We start from the raw sequence: 16161 nt of genomic DNA on the forward strand, positions 1-16161 counted from the left end.
CCCTAATGCAGAACTACTGCAGCACTGGAAAACCTAATTTGGGCTGGTGCTGCCTGTTTGTGCTCCGCACCGAGGACAGTCACTCCAGTGGCACGGCACGTCTCACCCTGTCCCACAACCAGGCCAGCAGCAGCAGTCAGAACAGCACAGCAAACCAAATAGAAATACAAGGTGTTCAGGCCTGACTGTCGGGGCAGAGCAAGAACGTTTTCAGGATGAAGGGGTCTTACACTGCAAACCTCTGTGCAGGCATCCCTGCACACACAACAAATTGGGCAATTAGGTGGATGCTGGGGAACACAAGCAGCTGGAGCATCCCCACCAGTACCACTGCCGGGACACATCCCTCAGCCCTGCAGATGTTCTGCTCCCTGCTCTGCATCCCATGTGGGCAGACACAGTGTCCTCAACACTGTCCCACCCATGGCACAACACAGGAAAGGCTCCACAGGTAGGCTTGGAGCTGGTCCCCCCTCCCCCTTGGGAGTCACCCCAGACAGCACAGGGTGCCCTGGCAGGGAAACAGGGCTGGTGCCAGCCCCACAGCTCCCCGGCACAGCGCTCCCAGCAAATCCATCTCAGCTCACCCTCCTCCACCACCCTGCTCATGTCACACCTGTCCTGTGCTCTGGCCCCAACTCAACTCCTGCCTCATCTCTGCCCGAAATCGCTCATTCATTCTGCGTGTAAGGAAGGAGACGGCACATTGCCAAATTAGCTATCTCAGAGGAAATATATTGAGTTTTATTGAGCTGCCCATTATGGGGCCTGGACTGTTTTGGGCAGTCCCTGTGATGAGCACATGGTGCTAAGGCATGGTGACCCTCCGGCCGGTGCTCCTGGCTGCTGTAAAGCGCCTCTTATTCCTCAGCCCAGAGAACCTCTCATCCAGCGTCAGGCTGGTCTGCAGGGGAAACGGAGAGCGAGTCAGTCCCATGTGTCATGGCAAAGCACAGCCAAACTGTAGCGGGGTATTGATTAGAGCCCATCAGTCAGGACGGTGCTTTGCAGCCAGTTAGTGAATTAAACCACTCAGCACATGGAGACAAGGAGCTCAACAGACTGTACGCGGCTGGAAAACCTCCAAGCAGTGCCCAGCCCCAGGACACCGGGCGTCCTTGGCAAGAACAGGAGCAAGTAGATGGCATTTAAGCACAAGGCATCAAGTCAAACCAAACCATCCAGACAAGAAACGCTGGCAATGAAGAAGGTGGAGCAGGATTTCTGACCCGCCCCAGGGCTCTTGCACCATACTTCAGTGTAAAATGTGGCACTGAGGTCACCAAAGCAAAGAGAGAGCAAAGCCCAGAAGTGCCATGTGTCTCTGAGGAGTGGGGAGCACTGAGAGTGAAACAGTCCCCCCTGGCCAGGACCGCTTACAAGCAGCATCTCCTTGCTCTAGGCAAGCACATGGACAGGTGCCAACAGACTGGGGAAAATTGGGCTGAGTTTGTAGTTGCTGAACAGTCTTCTCAGGCGCCTTCAGTTTTGTGAGCAGCCCAGTCAGCACGGCTACAAGACTTTTCTCCTGGGTTATGCGAGATAAACCCAACTGGCAGCCCCAAAAACCTGAGCATGATGTTAACAGCTTAGTGACAGGGCTGCTGCAGGGTGCAAGGTGTTGCCTGTCCCGTCGATGATCCTCTACCTGGTTGGCCATCGCGCGGAAGTTGAATCTCAGCGGCACTCCTTTGGGCTGGGGCTTGGCTGTGTGCGGCGGGGGCCTCTGGCGTCGCAGGAACGGGCGCTTGGATCTGGGCCTGGGAAACAACAGGTCTGCAGTCACTGAGGATGCTAAGGCAGCTCGCTTCCTATCGTTTGCAAGCCAGCAAGGAGTGAAGGAGACACCCGCACGCCCTGTATGTCCCATAGTATATCTCACAGCAGCCTGGGTCAGTCTGAAGAGACTGGACAGGCTGGACGACTGGGCAGAGAAGAACCTGACGAAATTCAACAAAGGCAAGTGCAGGGTCCCACACCTGGGGAGGAATAATCCCAGGCACCAGTACAGGTTAGGGGCTGACCTGCTGGAAAGCAGCATTGCAGAGAAGGACCTGGGAGTCCTGGTGGACAACAGGCTGATCACGAGCCAGCAAGGTGCCCTTGTGGACAGGAAGACCAGTGGTACCTGAGGTGCATTAAGACCAGCAGGTCAAGGGAGGTTATCCTCCCCGCCTACTCTGCCCTGGTGAGTCCACATCTGCAGTACTGTGTCCAGTTCTGGGCTCCCCAGTTTAAGAAGGACAAGGAATTACTAGAGAGAGTCCAGCAGAGGGCTACAAAGATGATGAAGGGTCTGAAGCATCTTTCTTATGAGGAAAGGCTGAGAGAGCTGGGTCTGTTCAGCATGGGGAAGGCTGAGAGGAGACCTTATAATTGTTTATAAATATCTCAAGAGTGCCAAGAGGATGGCACCAGACTCTCTTCAGTGGTGCCCAAAAACGGGATGAGGGGCAACAGGCACATACGGAAACATAGGAGGTTCCATCTGAATATGAAGAGAAACTTCTTTACTTCGAGGGTGCCAGAGCCTTGGAACAGGCTGCCCAGAGAGGCTGTGGACTCTTCTTCTCTGGAGACATTCAGAACCTGCCTGGACACATTCCTGTGTGATCTGCTCTGGTGAACCTGCTTTAGCAGGTGGGTTGGACTGGATGATCTCCAGAGGTGCCTTCCAACCCCAACCATTCTGTGATTCTGTGTAAAGGCTGCCAGGAGAGCTGCTGTGCGGGCAGAGTTCCAGCACTGGGGACTGTGTCACATCAAGTCTATCATGGGATGCTCTCTGTGTGCAGCAGATGCCAAGTGCCCTCACTCACCCTCCTTTTCTGCCCTTAGCTGGGTGCTGGGTCCTACAGCTGCACCAGCTCAGCCCAGGGGTGAAGCTGTCCCCTTCCAGCCTCTGCGTTCCCCTTACACACTGAGCATGACGCGTCCCTTTAGGCTGCATGGGTTCTTCCCTGTGACACCCCACAGTGAGCACAACCAGCCTGCTACCTCCCACATGCTGCCAGAGCTTCCATTTCTCCTCACTCTAGATAATGAACGAGCTGCATGGTAATTACCATCTCCTTTCAGATATGCCAGGAAGGGAACGAGACATCATTTGCTAACCATTTTTGGTCTGAACCATTCATTGTGCACTCATTATAGAAGAAGCGAAGCTGCAATAATGCTAAAGGGATTGGCAATGGCTTTTGTAGGGCTTGCATCCTAACAAATCATCTCATTTACTTACGTGCCGGTCTGGCCCGCCTGGGGATTAGCCACAGAAACCGTCAGAACTGCTCCAGGGCTGGGCTTCACTTGCCACCTGCCGAGACAGGGAGATGTATCCAGCTTCGATTCGAGCATGAAAGAGCACATCGTGTTTGCAGCGTGCCTTTGTTCACCAATTACCTTCTCCTCCTTGGTGGTTTCCCTTCTCTATTAGCATCCATCTGCTGTGAAATATATTAAAAAAAGAAAAATTACTTCAAGAATTAGCTCTCAGAAACCATGATTCCTTTTCCACTATTCCATTTGGTGTATCTGAATAGCCCTTTTGTTGCATGTTGTCAAGGAATCTGCTAATCTTGGGTTTCCTGCTGGCACAGGGTTGTGTATGGGGTGGCTCTACTCTGCCCTGCTTGTGCTGCTGTATAAGCTGCAAGGTTTACTTTTATCACTTCCTCAGGCTTTATTTTCCAGCTGCCAGAATATTAAACTACATTACAAGTTGCCTGTCCTGCAAATACTTTCCTCTGAACATACTAATTGTAAAAGTCATCCATCTCCCCCAGTTATTTTTGGAAGCAAAGATACAACTGCGCAAAAGCTGGTAGAACGGAAGGCTTGTCACCATCAGCAGGTTACAGAAAAAATGTCTCAATACTGACCCCTCTCTGAAAGTTGGCTTTGGAGAACCGCTGCTGCGTCTGCTTCTGCTGGAAGGCTGGTCCCCTCTTTAGCAGGAAAGGCCGGCTGGTATAGAAGACAGAAAAAGACATTGTCAAATATCGTCACAGGTCTCTCCTAAAGTTTTATGCTAAAATATGTAATGCAGCGTGGTATTAAAAAGCAGGATGAGAAGCAAATGAGGCTGAGCAAATGAGTTACCACACAGTTCACTCGTTCAGCCCAACAGGTTTTTCAGTCAGTGAAGACTTTCTGAGGAACCAATTTTTCTGCTCGAATGAAATAACAGCTTCTGTTTGTTCTGAACTCTGATCATTAAAAAAAAAATACCGTGGAAGAAAATAATAGAAAAAAATCTGGTCAGCAGAGACCTCTGGAGGTCATTCAGTCCCTGCTCTACTCAGAGCTGAGAACGACAGGACTGCAAGGGAGCTTCCTTCTGAGCTCACAACCAGCCAGAACCGAGACTGTCCCCAGTGCCTGGCAACCTTTGCCACAGCTCCCGGGGTGCAGCATCTGCTCCTGCAGCCCCTCAGCAGGGCAGATTCCCTCTCCCTGCCTATCCCTTATGGCTGGAATCTGTATTTCCTGCCTTCATGAAAATAAATGCTATTTTACCCACCAAAAGTTTTCAGCAAAGTGACGGAGGAAAATGTTTAATAAAAATACAAAGGTCACATTTTCCATGCTTTCTAAAATAAAATGACATCTAATACGTGAATTATTAACTATCAGCATAAGGTTGCTTTATTTCCAGGTACCCTCCTAACATACCCAAGGGTATTTTTCTCATGTTGCATTAGCACATGGCCGTAGCCCTTCCCAGCTGGTGCAGACCAAGAGCAGAGCCCCAGGAGCTGCACAGGGAGTCAAAAGAACAAAAATAAAACCAAAAAAGCCCAAAATACAAAATATTTTACCTTTTCACTGGGGCACTGGTGCTGGCAGCAGCTGCTCTGAATCTCTTGGGGCCTGGGGGTGGCCATCGCCGTCCCTCCAGCTGCCCGTTGCTGCTGCTTTTGGCGAAAGCATCGTTGTTCTTGTTGCCCTGAAAGAGCAGTGAGAGCTCAGCAGCTGCCACTCGTGCTGCAACCTCACACAACAAAGGAGTGAGTGTGAGCAATGGCACACGACCGACCGTCCTTCCCTCCGCTGACTGCCGCTGTCTGAAAAGCCAGTGCATTTATCTGGCATTTTCTTTGGCTCTGTCTAGGGGAAAATCCAGCCTGCTCCAAGGTGCAGGCGGTGATGCTGACACCACATCAGTTCCCTCACTGCTCTCGGATGTGTCCAGTGCCACTTGCAATTGCTACAAGGCGGGCTCAGCCCTGCACTGTTGCTCTGCATTCCCTGTATTCTCATTCCCAACCAGTTTTCCTTCTGCACTCTTGCAACAAAAGAACTCTGCAAGTGCTTTTTTTTGTTATTTTTGTCTTTGATATTTTCTTGATGGGAAAGTGGTTCCTTGCTAAATCTATTAAAACCTGGTCTCTTCCATGGCCTTTTGTATCTACAACAGGAATGTTTCTACCAAGCAGTGTTGCTGTAGTCTCCACATTTGGACTCAGTATACACTGTTGTCAACAATCAGTGTGTGTGCTTCAGCTCCTGAGCATGAAAGCATGAGTACCAGGAAGAATGTTTCATTCTAATGGTGCAGAAATTAAAAAAAACAAATAGTCTACAGAAAGCAAACCTCTCACAAACCAAGCATTATAGTTTTGTTCATGTTTCTTTTCAGCCACTGATTGTTTCTTGTTTGGACACACAAGTTGCCTGGTTCAGGCCCTGAAGCATGAAGCACATCAGAAGACACCTCAGCAGTGCAGGTCCTCCTGCAATTACCTACACAAACTGCCATAGACTCCATCCCATTTGTTTCTGTGGGACAACCACCATCACTGTTACTACCCACTAACTGAGATGTGTTTCCACATTCTCCCCACTTGGTTTATTTCTGTAAAATGGAAGCTACAGTAGAATTATGCCTCCTAGCAACTGCTTATTACTTTCTGTTAATACCCAGCCACTCTCAATATCTGAGTCACTGTAGTCTTTATTTTCAGGAATAACCACTCTCCATGCACATGCCTGCTCAGTTTGGGGCTCTCTTATTTATACCCCCCAGACATAGTCATTAAATATGCCATCATGTTCACCACTTTGCTGTTTTTTTAAAAGCTTACTGGGCATATGTGACCTCCTAATTGAGTGGATTTCCATCAGTGCGTCAAAAAACAACTCCCTCTTACAAAGGACTATCTACCTGCTTGATTTCCACCTTCTACACCAAGTCACTTTAATATCAGTGGTACTCAGAAGAAAGCTGTAAGAATCGCTTTAATGATGAACATGTACCTTCCATCCCATCTCTTGAGTCTTAAAAATAGCTTAAAAATGAAATGAAAACTTTTTTTTTAAAGTGTTTTCGAGTAAAGACTTGGTCTAAACATTTAAACTTGAAAAAGTGAAAGCCATTAATAAAAAAAAAATATGCATTTTATGCTGAAGAATGTGGGCAATCTGACTCATGGCTGTCATAGCACCGGGAATCTGTGTCTCTGGGGAGATCTCCACTTGCTGGTGAAAAGTATGTCTCTGAATCAAAGTCACCTGAAGTCAACAACAGTCTATTCTATGACCTCACTGAACCTTGGAAAATGCTTTGGGTGAAGGACAAATAATGGTGAATCTTAACATAACTCCTCTAAATGATAATAGTGAGATGACATGGAATTTGTTTTTATGGAAATACTTTTACATCTTTTAAGAACACATTTAAAAAAAAAAATCTTTTTTGTAAAACCCATAGGAATTGATTCAGTAAAAATATGCCAAGTCATAAGCTTATAAAACCAACTGGAAAATTGCTATTTTATATGCATGTGTCTGTACTCACCTATGCATACAAATGCTGTGCACAGGCATATAAAAGATGTCTGTAAATTTTTAATGTAGATTGCTCTTTGGGGTGATCCAGGATCATAAAATCCAGCTGATTGCTACATGACATTTGGGAACAGCTGTACCTTCCTTACCCCCTACCTCTTGAACTGATGCCTGGCGATTTAAAGGGCTCACTCCATTTAATGCAGCAGCAGCTCTTCTCCTGGGACCGGGCACAGTATTCCTGAATTGCCTCCGATTGTATTGTTGTTGTCCAAACCCTCTTCTAAAACGGTTAGGTCCTATGAAAATAAACTCTTATTTTAGCATCCTTCAAAACTTGATTTATGATTACAATTTTGCAAATAGATTACAAGTTTAACTTAATTTGCTATAGGAGTCTCTATATAAATAATGATGCAAGAATTGCATTAACTTATTCCAGAAAATTAAATTGATTTTGCAGAATATTAAATAATTTATCTCTCCAGTATTTCACTAACATTCTTATTATATGCAGGAGTGACAAACACATCATTTGATTTGAAAGAATATAGAAAAGAATTCCATAATTCTGATTCCTAATAAAGGCAGGAACACTCGCATCAGGAAACCTGTCAATCTGTTGTCAGGGCTCACATTGCTATGAACTAACTGTGAAATGGAAAATCCTTTTGATATAGGTACACGAGTGACATGAGCATCCAGAAGTCAACCTCACAGCAGCCTGGAATAGGTCTGAGTGCCCACATTATAGCACTTGATAAGTGAAGACTGAACTGTAATTTATATGTGTCTGTATATATATATATATATTTACCTTGACATATCCTTATTTACTGCATATATTGAAGGGGATACCTTCTGCTGTTTTATGTACCTGCACAGTACATATACACTCGCAGCTCATCTTGCATTTACATTTTTCCCTAAGGCTGTTTATGATTTTGAAGTTTGCCAAAGTGTCGAGCACGAGGAAAGCGCTCCCTCAGATGGAGGCACAGTGCATTAAAACCTAATTACTTCACATGATAAACTTCTGTAGTCCTAATGAAGCAGACATTCTCCAAGTTGCTATACCAGTGAAATGTGCCCACATAGTCAGAGGGGTGGATAAATCAGGCATAAAGCAGTACATGGGAGAGGGCACCAAGAGCACAGTTAAACCCCTGCACCATCCAGCAGAACCTCGCCGATACAAACCACAGAGCAGTTAGACACATGTATTGATCCTATACCATCGATTCCTACATCACAGCAGTTTATAATGACTTGGAGCAATTAGAAATGAAGTGTTCTGAGGCAGCAGTGACATTGCTGTCAGGGGCCATCACTGCAGTGATTAATGAAGGCTCCAGCCACAGCGTGTGACACCCATCGATGCCAGCATGGGCTGGTTACACTGGGATACAGGTGAAGATGATTTGAGCTGCTCTGGCTCTAAAACAGAAGGGCAAGAGGGCATGTCCATGGGAAGCACCTCCCGAACAGCACATTGGGGTGTTTCACTCCCTGTGGCCCACAGTTCTGGTTGGGAACACTCACAAAAACGCAATGCTGTTCACAGGCTCTGTGGGGCCAGTAATTTTCTTAGCAAACCATGCTCTCTCACCACAGGACAAGTGCAGGTGTTTAAATGTTCCTTTCCTGACAAACACTTGAATTTTGCCCATCTGTGTCTTTTTAACCAGATGTGGTCTCGCTGTGTTTAATGCCCATTTTCTCCCTCCTGGTTCGGTCCCCACAGTTTGGTTTTCTCTTTCTTATTCCCTACAACAACCATCCTGGGCCTGTCCCTCTCCCTTGTCTGTTTGCCCATGGGCCACTGATCCCCACAACACAGCTCTCCTGCATTCTGGAGAGGACACCTCCTCTGCAGCAGGAAAGACGGAGCTCAGCTGCCTTCCCTGGGTATTTCATCAGGGCGATGTGAGGGACTGACGCAAAAGGCAGCCCAGACCAGAAAATCATGCCTCGGTCAGTCAGTTCATATTAGAGAGCCTCTGCTCGGCAGTGCACTCAGGCATGTCACAGCCAGTGCAAACAACTAACGATGGAGCCACTGGCTCCAAGGGGTACCCTGTGCACGACAGCTGGGGACCAAGTCCTCGCTCTGTCATGTGTATACTGAAGTGTAACACATGGGAGGCTCCATCTCTGCAAAAAGTCTGGCAGGTGTTTATTAATGAAAGAACACCTGAATAAAACCCCAGAGCATCAGCAGCTGGGGAAGATCCCCACGATGTTGGGGTGCCTGCTCAGAGCCTGGTGCTCAGAACACGTGGGTTGGCCAAGAGGCACCTCTGCCCAGTAAATCCAGTTTGGGGAGAAGCCCTGATGTCTGACAGACTCTTTTTCCAAGGAGATTTGAAATTCAAATTTCTTGTCATTAAAAATCATCTTTCCCCCACTGGGGAGATGGTTTAAGCCATATTCCAGGAGGGATAACAGCATTTCACTTGCACGAATTCTCTTACTGGTTTAATCAGTGTAATACCCTTCTCCATGCTCTGTCATTACAGCGCTGGGTTGTTTTGATCGTCATTTTGATAATGGTTATCACGTCTCAGCCCAGAAGGGACTGCATTTCAGCAGGGACCAAAGTGAAATGAGCTCCCTGAGAATTATGGGCTAAATTCCCAGTTGTGCTTAGCTTCCCAAAATTGCTACTGAAATCAGCTTCCACAACATGGTGGGTCTCTGCCCTTGGCAGGGCTGAATTCAGACTCAAAACCTATTAAATACTAAGACTAGCAGAAAGAACTATATAAGTGAACAGAAAAGTTATAATTTCTAAGGAACAGCTAAAAAAAATATTTTGTTGGATTTATTTCACTCTGCACGCAGTAGTCTCTTGAGTGTGGAAGAATATCAAAGCCTGTGTTTTTGACAGAAAAACCAATTTGGAAAGGGCAATTATCATCATTCTGTTTTGAATCGGAATGATTCTTGGTAAGGCAATATGTGGTGGAGACCAGAACATGAGAGTGGGAGGCGGATCGGAGACAAGCAGGACAGCTCCCAGCAATCCCACTGTCCTGATGTGCCAGCAGCACCCTAAGGAAAGACATTGCTGCAAAATGTCACTAAAGTCTTCAATGAAGTGATTTAGCAGTAATTAAAAAAAAAGTAAGATTTCGATAGAGATGGCATTTCAGGCAGCAGATCACTTTGGTTCTGTAGATAAAAGCTAGTGCAACCAAACATAGATTAGTGTGTGATCACATCACGTTATAAAAAAACTCATGACAAAAATAGCATGGTTGGCAAAAGTGACAAATTAACTCCAATAACTGAGCTATCAAAGACAGTTACTGAAGGGGTAATTTAAGTGTGTTCTGGGAAAAAAGGAGTATTAGGAAGAGGCATAATTAAAATATGCAAAGCCAAAAGGGAATAGAGAATAGATATTTAGTCACTTTGAATTAGTAATTCATGAGAGGGTAGAAGGGAGAGAAACGCATGAATTTATGCTCTGAAAGGGCCCTGATATTCCATTGTTGCAGAGAGAAAAGCTATTCAGAGCCCGAGTACATCCATACGCACAGAGGAACTAGATAGGAGAAAGATTTAAAAGCTGTATTTTGTTACAAAATTGTGTTTTCCAGCTTGGCAGGCCTCCATCATCCCAAGGCGCTCACCTACCTTGCAAATTCCTCTGCATCCAGGCACGGAAACGGGGCCGCCCGTACCTGTACGCTGAATTTCTGTTCTTGGCCTGCTGCCTTTGGTTGTCCCCCGTGGTGCTGGCATCTGTTTGCTCTTTCCTGTGGCGTTTTATAATGTCATCTAGATCGAAATGGCAAAGGAGAAACCCATAAAACACACACTTTCTGCCAACAGTTATTCCCACTGTCAACAGTAAAAATGGAGCTTGTGATTCTGGGAGCTACACCGGCTGTACAATAAAAGATTAAGCTTAGCTCAGAAAATATAGGATCAATTTACTCAGCTCCTGCAGGCTGGAGATTAGAGTGCAGCAAATTATTTAAGAATGTGCTACCATCCAGCACGTATCCACTATGTGCAGGACAGAGATTTCAGACCCATGTCCCACCAAGGGATCCGATCCTGCAGATTACTCACAAGCTTAAGGGAACATGTTTTTGCAGGGGCACCAGGAGCCTGGCACTGGGCAGAAAACATATTTTTTTGGGAAGCTGTGGCTTGGGAGGCTGCGGGAGAGATGGTCAAAGCGGGGAGAATGGGCACCCATGGGTGCACCCACACTGTGATGGCCGCTCCAAAGGCTCCCCCTGCCATGCATGGGATGGAGGCACTACACCCTGCAGAAGACATGTCCCTGATGTATAAACAACACAAACTCTGTCCAAATGTCATGCAAACACAAGTGGGATGAATGTCCCCCTCACCCCCGAATTTGCAAAGGAGAGAATGGAAGCTTGGTGCAGCAAATGCCATGATGCAAGGGCTGTGTGGAAGGGATCTCACTTGTACAGGGCGACTGCCAACAAAGGGGACAATATGGTCCTGCAAACACTCATGGTCCACCAGGAGGCTGTAGAATGGTTTTCTTTCAGTTTCCATCCCCTGGAGTCAGCTACCTGCATGTCTTTCCTCAGTGCTTTAAAAAAACACAGCAAGTTTCTAGCCCTCAGTGGTATGTGATAAAGCTTGAAGTCATAAAAGTCTATGGCTTGAGGAACAATATGCAGACATTTAACACGCACAACGAATATCAGCAGTATTTGTATTTAAAGTTTCACAGTCTTCAGGACCTGACTCTTGTCCTTCTGACTATCTGGGGTAGATGCTCCTGCTTAATTACTCAGTATAGCCAACCTAGAAACAGATGGATAAGGATATATCAACCACACAGCAAGAACTTCTTCACCTCTGCTGTTCTCTGGTGAAGCAGAAAGGGAGAATATCCCAAATACAAGAGGACTGCACAAGGGATCCCTGATATCCCCTGCAAAACGGGTTCTCCTGTATAGACCGGTCTGCACCACACCAAGGGAACCAGCTCTCATGCTTCATGTTGAACACATCGACTTGATTTCCATGCTTGCCCACAGCCAGCAGCATTAGGATGTTTTGGGACCCCTGCACAGCTCTCTGCAGACAAGGAGAGCAACCAGCCAGATTCTGTGCTGCTGCAGTACAAATGCTGGGACCAGGCACAGCTGCATCGCACCTCTGAGCCCCCATCACCACCCCACCACAAAAGGGTTATAAAACAGCCTAAATGCAGCAAAATGGACCTGAGATGTCCTGCCAGTGTTCCAGGACTCCTCTCACTCAAACTTATTAGGCAGCTCTGAAAATGTACTGTACTGAGCTCTTTCATGACCTACAAGATGTTTCTCATCTTCTTTGCAAAACACCATGCAAATGCAGCTCCCAAGGTGCAGAGCCTGCATAAAACAACCAATTATTTTTCCTGTGATTTAGACACTTTCGGTTTAAAACTATCTTAGTAGCAATGAGAAGATAACACAAATTTCTCCTAAGGAAGCTTTGCCACTGTGCTTCACCGGTTCAGATCCAGCCAAACATCCAGCCATAAACCCCTTGAGCAGCACTGAAGTGCTGTGTTTTATGACAGAGAGCACAAGGGACACAAAGGAAAGTGATGATCTACCTGCAGTATCCAGACTATACCTGACAGGGTTTTGAAAGCTCATGCCCATCCTGAACAAGTGTTTTTACTCTTTAAAAGATGGCACTGGAAGTTGAGGTATCTGCATCAAGCACAAACCACTTTTAGATGCGGAGCTCTATTAAGAAACAGCTCAAAGTTCTCAAGGAGTTGGTCTGACATCAGGGGTGTCTTCTTAATTCAAACTGTTCTGATTAAGAGGAAAGGCAAAGGACCATCTTCTCATTAATTTATATTTTCCTACAGTTTCTTCTTTTAACCTCAAACCTTCCAGAAAATATTTAGCGAGTAATAAAGTCACATGTGTTAAGCTCCAAGCAGAATGTTTTAACTTCAACAAATTAGCAAGAAACGAAGTGTCCAAATCAGGCCTTTTCTCAGGCAGTGGCTACTCCTTAATGAACCACTGAAGTGGAAGCACCAAAGTGCCATTAGCCTTCAATGGGTGATTATCACAAACAGCACATCATACCTCCAGCGTTGTGACTTGTCATTTTCTATCAAGAAATTCCTGTATCTAAATTAATACAAAGCCCAGGGAAAACAAGTGAGAGCAGATCTAAGAATAGGCTGCGTGACTGCTTTTGTGATTTCTCTATCAAGTCTGCCAGGAAGGGAGCACGCTGGGAGGGGCTGTTCTTGGTACGAATACACTAATGTTCTCAGCTAAGTGTGCCTTTGGGACATATGCTATTTGGGGCACAGGCTGCTTTGAAGCATATTGACAGCATCCCTGCTTGTGGCGAGGTGGATGTAAGCATCCTACAGTGCGAGGAAGAGCTTGCTGAGAACACAGAAGAGATGAATGCTCAGGTTCCCAGTTTGTCACCTTTCATTGCCTTTTTTTGTTTAGGTTTAAGTTGTTATCCTGTCTTCTGTACCCATAAGTATGATGGTGTCAACAGAGCAATGTAATGGAGTACTATGTAAGGATGGAAGGGATCCTGAGAGGTCATTTAAGGCACTCCTATGTTCTCAAGACAGAGTTAGATCGATCAGGGTGGCTTTAGAGTAACTCTTGCAGTTTCCTGTGACTGCTAACTCGAGTAAGACACAATTTATCTCGAAGCACAGCAACAAGCACCTGATGGCAAAGGTTTCAGTTTTTCACCAGGGCTCTTTTTTTCCAGTTCTCTCTTCCACTCTGAGTAAGGTGTATTCTGGACTGAATATAGAGGTGGAACACAGGAGGTCTGGTTGAGGGAAGAACTATGGGAGAGCAAAAGCAAAGGGAGTATCGCTTGTCAGCAAAAAGGATGTGCAACACCATGGGAAAAAAAAAAACCTAAATCAAGCATTCAAGACCCACTATTGCTGTAAATCCCCACAGCACCATTAAAATAAGGGCACATCAGCCAAGGGATCAATTTGAGTTTGCAGTGGGAAATGTTCTATTCTTGACAAGTGGCTCATTGCTGGGAAGAAATGACACAAGATTTCTGTTAGGAAGCTGACCCAATACTAAAAGGTGCTGGTGGACTTTCCTTCCACAGCAGATCCACCAAGATCTATCATCCAACCGTCGGAGTCCAGGCCTTTGGAGCTAATAAAAGGACAGTTGTTTATGCACAGTTCACATATCCAGTGCCAGAGGAATGGCGAGCATCACGAGCAGGCTGCTATAAATACGCTGCATACCCGAGGATAAGTCTCATATCTTTATTTCAATAGAGGCTCATTTACGTAAGCCTCTCCCAACCCGCGGCGCTTGACACTCTCCCCCTTGAAGTTACGGAGTGCTGCCAGCAAAGCACAGAGATGGGTTTGAAGCCGTGATTCGTCCTCTCCCCCCCGGCTATTTCTTCACCTTTTCCTGCCCGGTCCCGTTCCACCGCAACCAGGTGCAGACACACCCGGGGCAGGAACACTGAGGGGCCACACCACGCTCCTCTGCCTGCCTCTACCCACAGCGCCACGACACACACAAGCACAAAACAAACCCCCGGGCCCCGCCGGGCGCACGAAGCCCCGGGCCGGGACCAGCCCCGGGCCGGGACCGGCCAAAGAGGCGCACGGAGTCCCGGGCTGGGTCGGGTCCCTCTGAATGCCCGCGGCCCGACCCTGCCGCCCGGGCAGGGACCCTCACCCCGCAGGACCTACCCAGGGACATGTCAATCTCCTCGGCTCCCGGCTGCGGCTCCGCCGCGGGGCCCGGCCCCGGCTGCGGCCCCGCCACCTCCATGGGCTCCGCGCTCGCAATGCCGCCCAGTGCGCCTGCCCGGAATGTGCCGGCAGTCGCCGCCGGCACCCCGCCCCGGCACCCGGCCCGGCCCCGGCACCCACCCCTCAGCACCCTGCCCTCTGTGCCCGGACGCCCCCTCTCTCTGCAAGATGACCACCCGGTGCCCCGCAAGCATCCTCCAGGCTTGCTCCGCAAGCATCCCCTCCGCCCCCCGCTCCGCAGCCGGCTCTGCCCGCTGCGCCCCGGGACGCTCTCCGCCCAGCCCAGCCTTGGCTCTCTGCCCCTCCACACCCCAGGAGTGACCCTCGCAGCCTCCCCACTTGTTCGGGACACCCTTTTCAGCAGCACTTCCCCTCTAGCTCTCCCCTCAGCACCATTTCCCAGCCTCCCTGCTAGCCTTTCCTCTTCTCCCCCTGAATCCTTCTCCTCTGAGGTCTATGCCAGGAGCAGATATATCTTAAAAACCCATCAGTCATTTCTGAGCCATATAAAAGAAGAAATGACTGCCTCATTCCGAAGACTAGAAAAACAGGCTAAGTAAAACAGGAGGTACCCTTGGCTTGTATTCAGTCATGAACTTTTTTTTTTACTTGTGAGCTTCTTCAGGAACGAGCATTCATTTGGGATTTGTCTTTCAGCACCACCCCAACCACTTAGAACACAGATTCTTCAGGGGATCTTTCAGTCTTTTTCACATTAGTTATGGTACTGGTGCAGTCTGAATACAATATGTGAGCTAAACCACCTTCCTCTGCTTTTAAAGCCAGATGAAAACAAAAAAAAACCCAAACAAAATGGAAAAGAACTGGGAGAACCACTCCTCTTCCAAAGGGCTACTGTGCATTAGGTGAATAGCATATTTTCCTCTAAAATTTTTGTATAACAAATGTTCTGAAATAATTTTCCAAACCACATATGTAATATTAATAGAGGCCACATAAAACTCAGAACAAAGTCTGCATGTTCCATGTTTTCAAGACAGTTCCTTGTGTTTTCAAGACAGTTTATTTTTCCCAGCTTGCACTTCAAATGGGAGAGAAAGTTCTACATACAAATGAAGCAGTGCACAGATTGCCTCTTGGTATGTGTAGAGCTCCTAACAAGATCAAGTGCTTCTGAAAGTGTTGGTCTATGGAATTGTTCTCTCATGAAAGAAAAGAACTGAATATGGTGTAGAAAGCAACAAATAATCTCAGCTGTCTTTTGCATTGACACTGAAGGATGATCATTAAAACTCTTTAATGTAAAATGTTAGGAACTAAGGTCATGATAACCCACTTGCAATTTTCTGTGATGTGCAAGGTTTTCTGGAGGTGCTGCTGCTCTTTGGGGAGCCCTGGCTCTAATGCGTCCCTAGTCCAAGAGCTTTTCTGCAAATGGAATCTTGAACATTTCCCAGCAATTTAGTTGGAGCAGACAGGGAAGCTGTGACTGCTGGTAAAAGGCTGGAAGTGTCCATGCGAGACGGGCCTTCAGCAATGGACAGAGAGAGGAGGTCCATAGCAGAATCACTTTCTAGCACCCAATGAGGGTGTTGGAGAAGGGCTCTGAGAGGTGTCCTGGAGTCGGCTGT

At 47.1% G+C, this 16161-nt stretch overlaps 1 protein-coding gene across 1 annotated transcript; it reads right to left on the minus strand.

The window, feature by feature from the left end:
* Positions 1 to 808: 808 nt before the first annotated feature.
* Positions 809 to 14588, minus strand: LOC308045502 (UAP56-interacting factor-like; the record flags this gene model as incomplete). Its single annotated transcript, XM_080352805.1, has 9 exons — positions 809 to 904; positions 1649 to 1760; positions 3239 to 3313; positions 3400 to 3443; positions 3879 to 3963; positions 4818 to 4945; positions 6943 to 7085; positions 10429 to 10572; positions 14507 to 14588. 9 exons carry the CDS (start codon positions 14586 to 14588, stop codon positions 809 to 811), a joined length of 909 nt encoding a protein of 302 aa, XP_080208931.1.
* Between the last annotated feature and the right edge of the window lie 1573 nt (positions 14589 to 16161).

This window comes from Nesoenas mayeri (assembly GCF_963082525.1).
Source record: "Nesoenas mayeri genome assembly, chromosome: 13".
NCBI classification, from domain to species: domain Eukaryota; kingdom Metazoa; phylum Chordata; class Aves; order Columbiformes; family Columbidae; genus Nesoenas; species Nesoenas mayeri.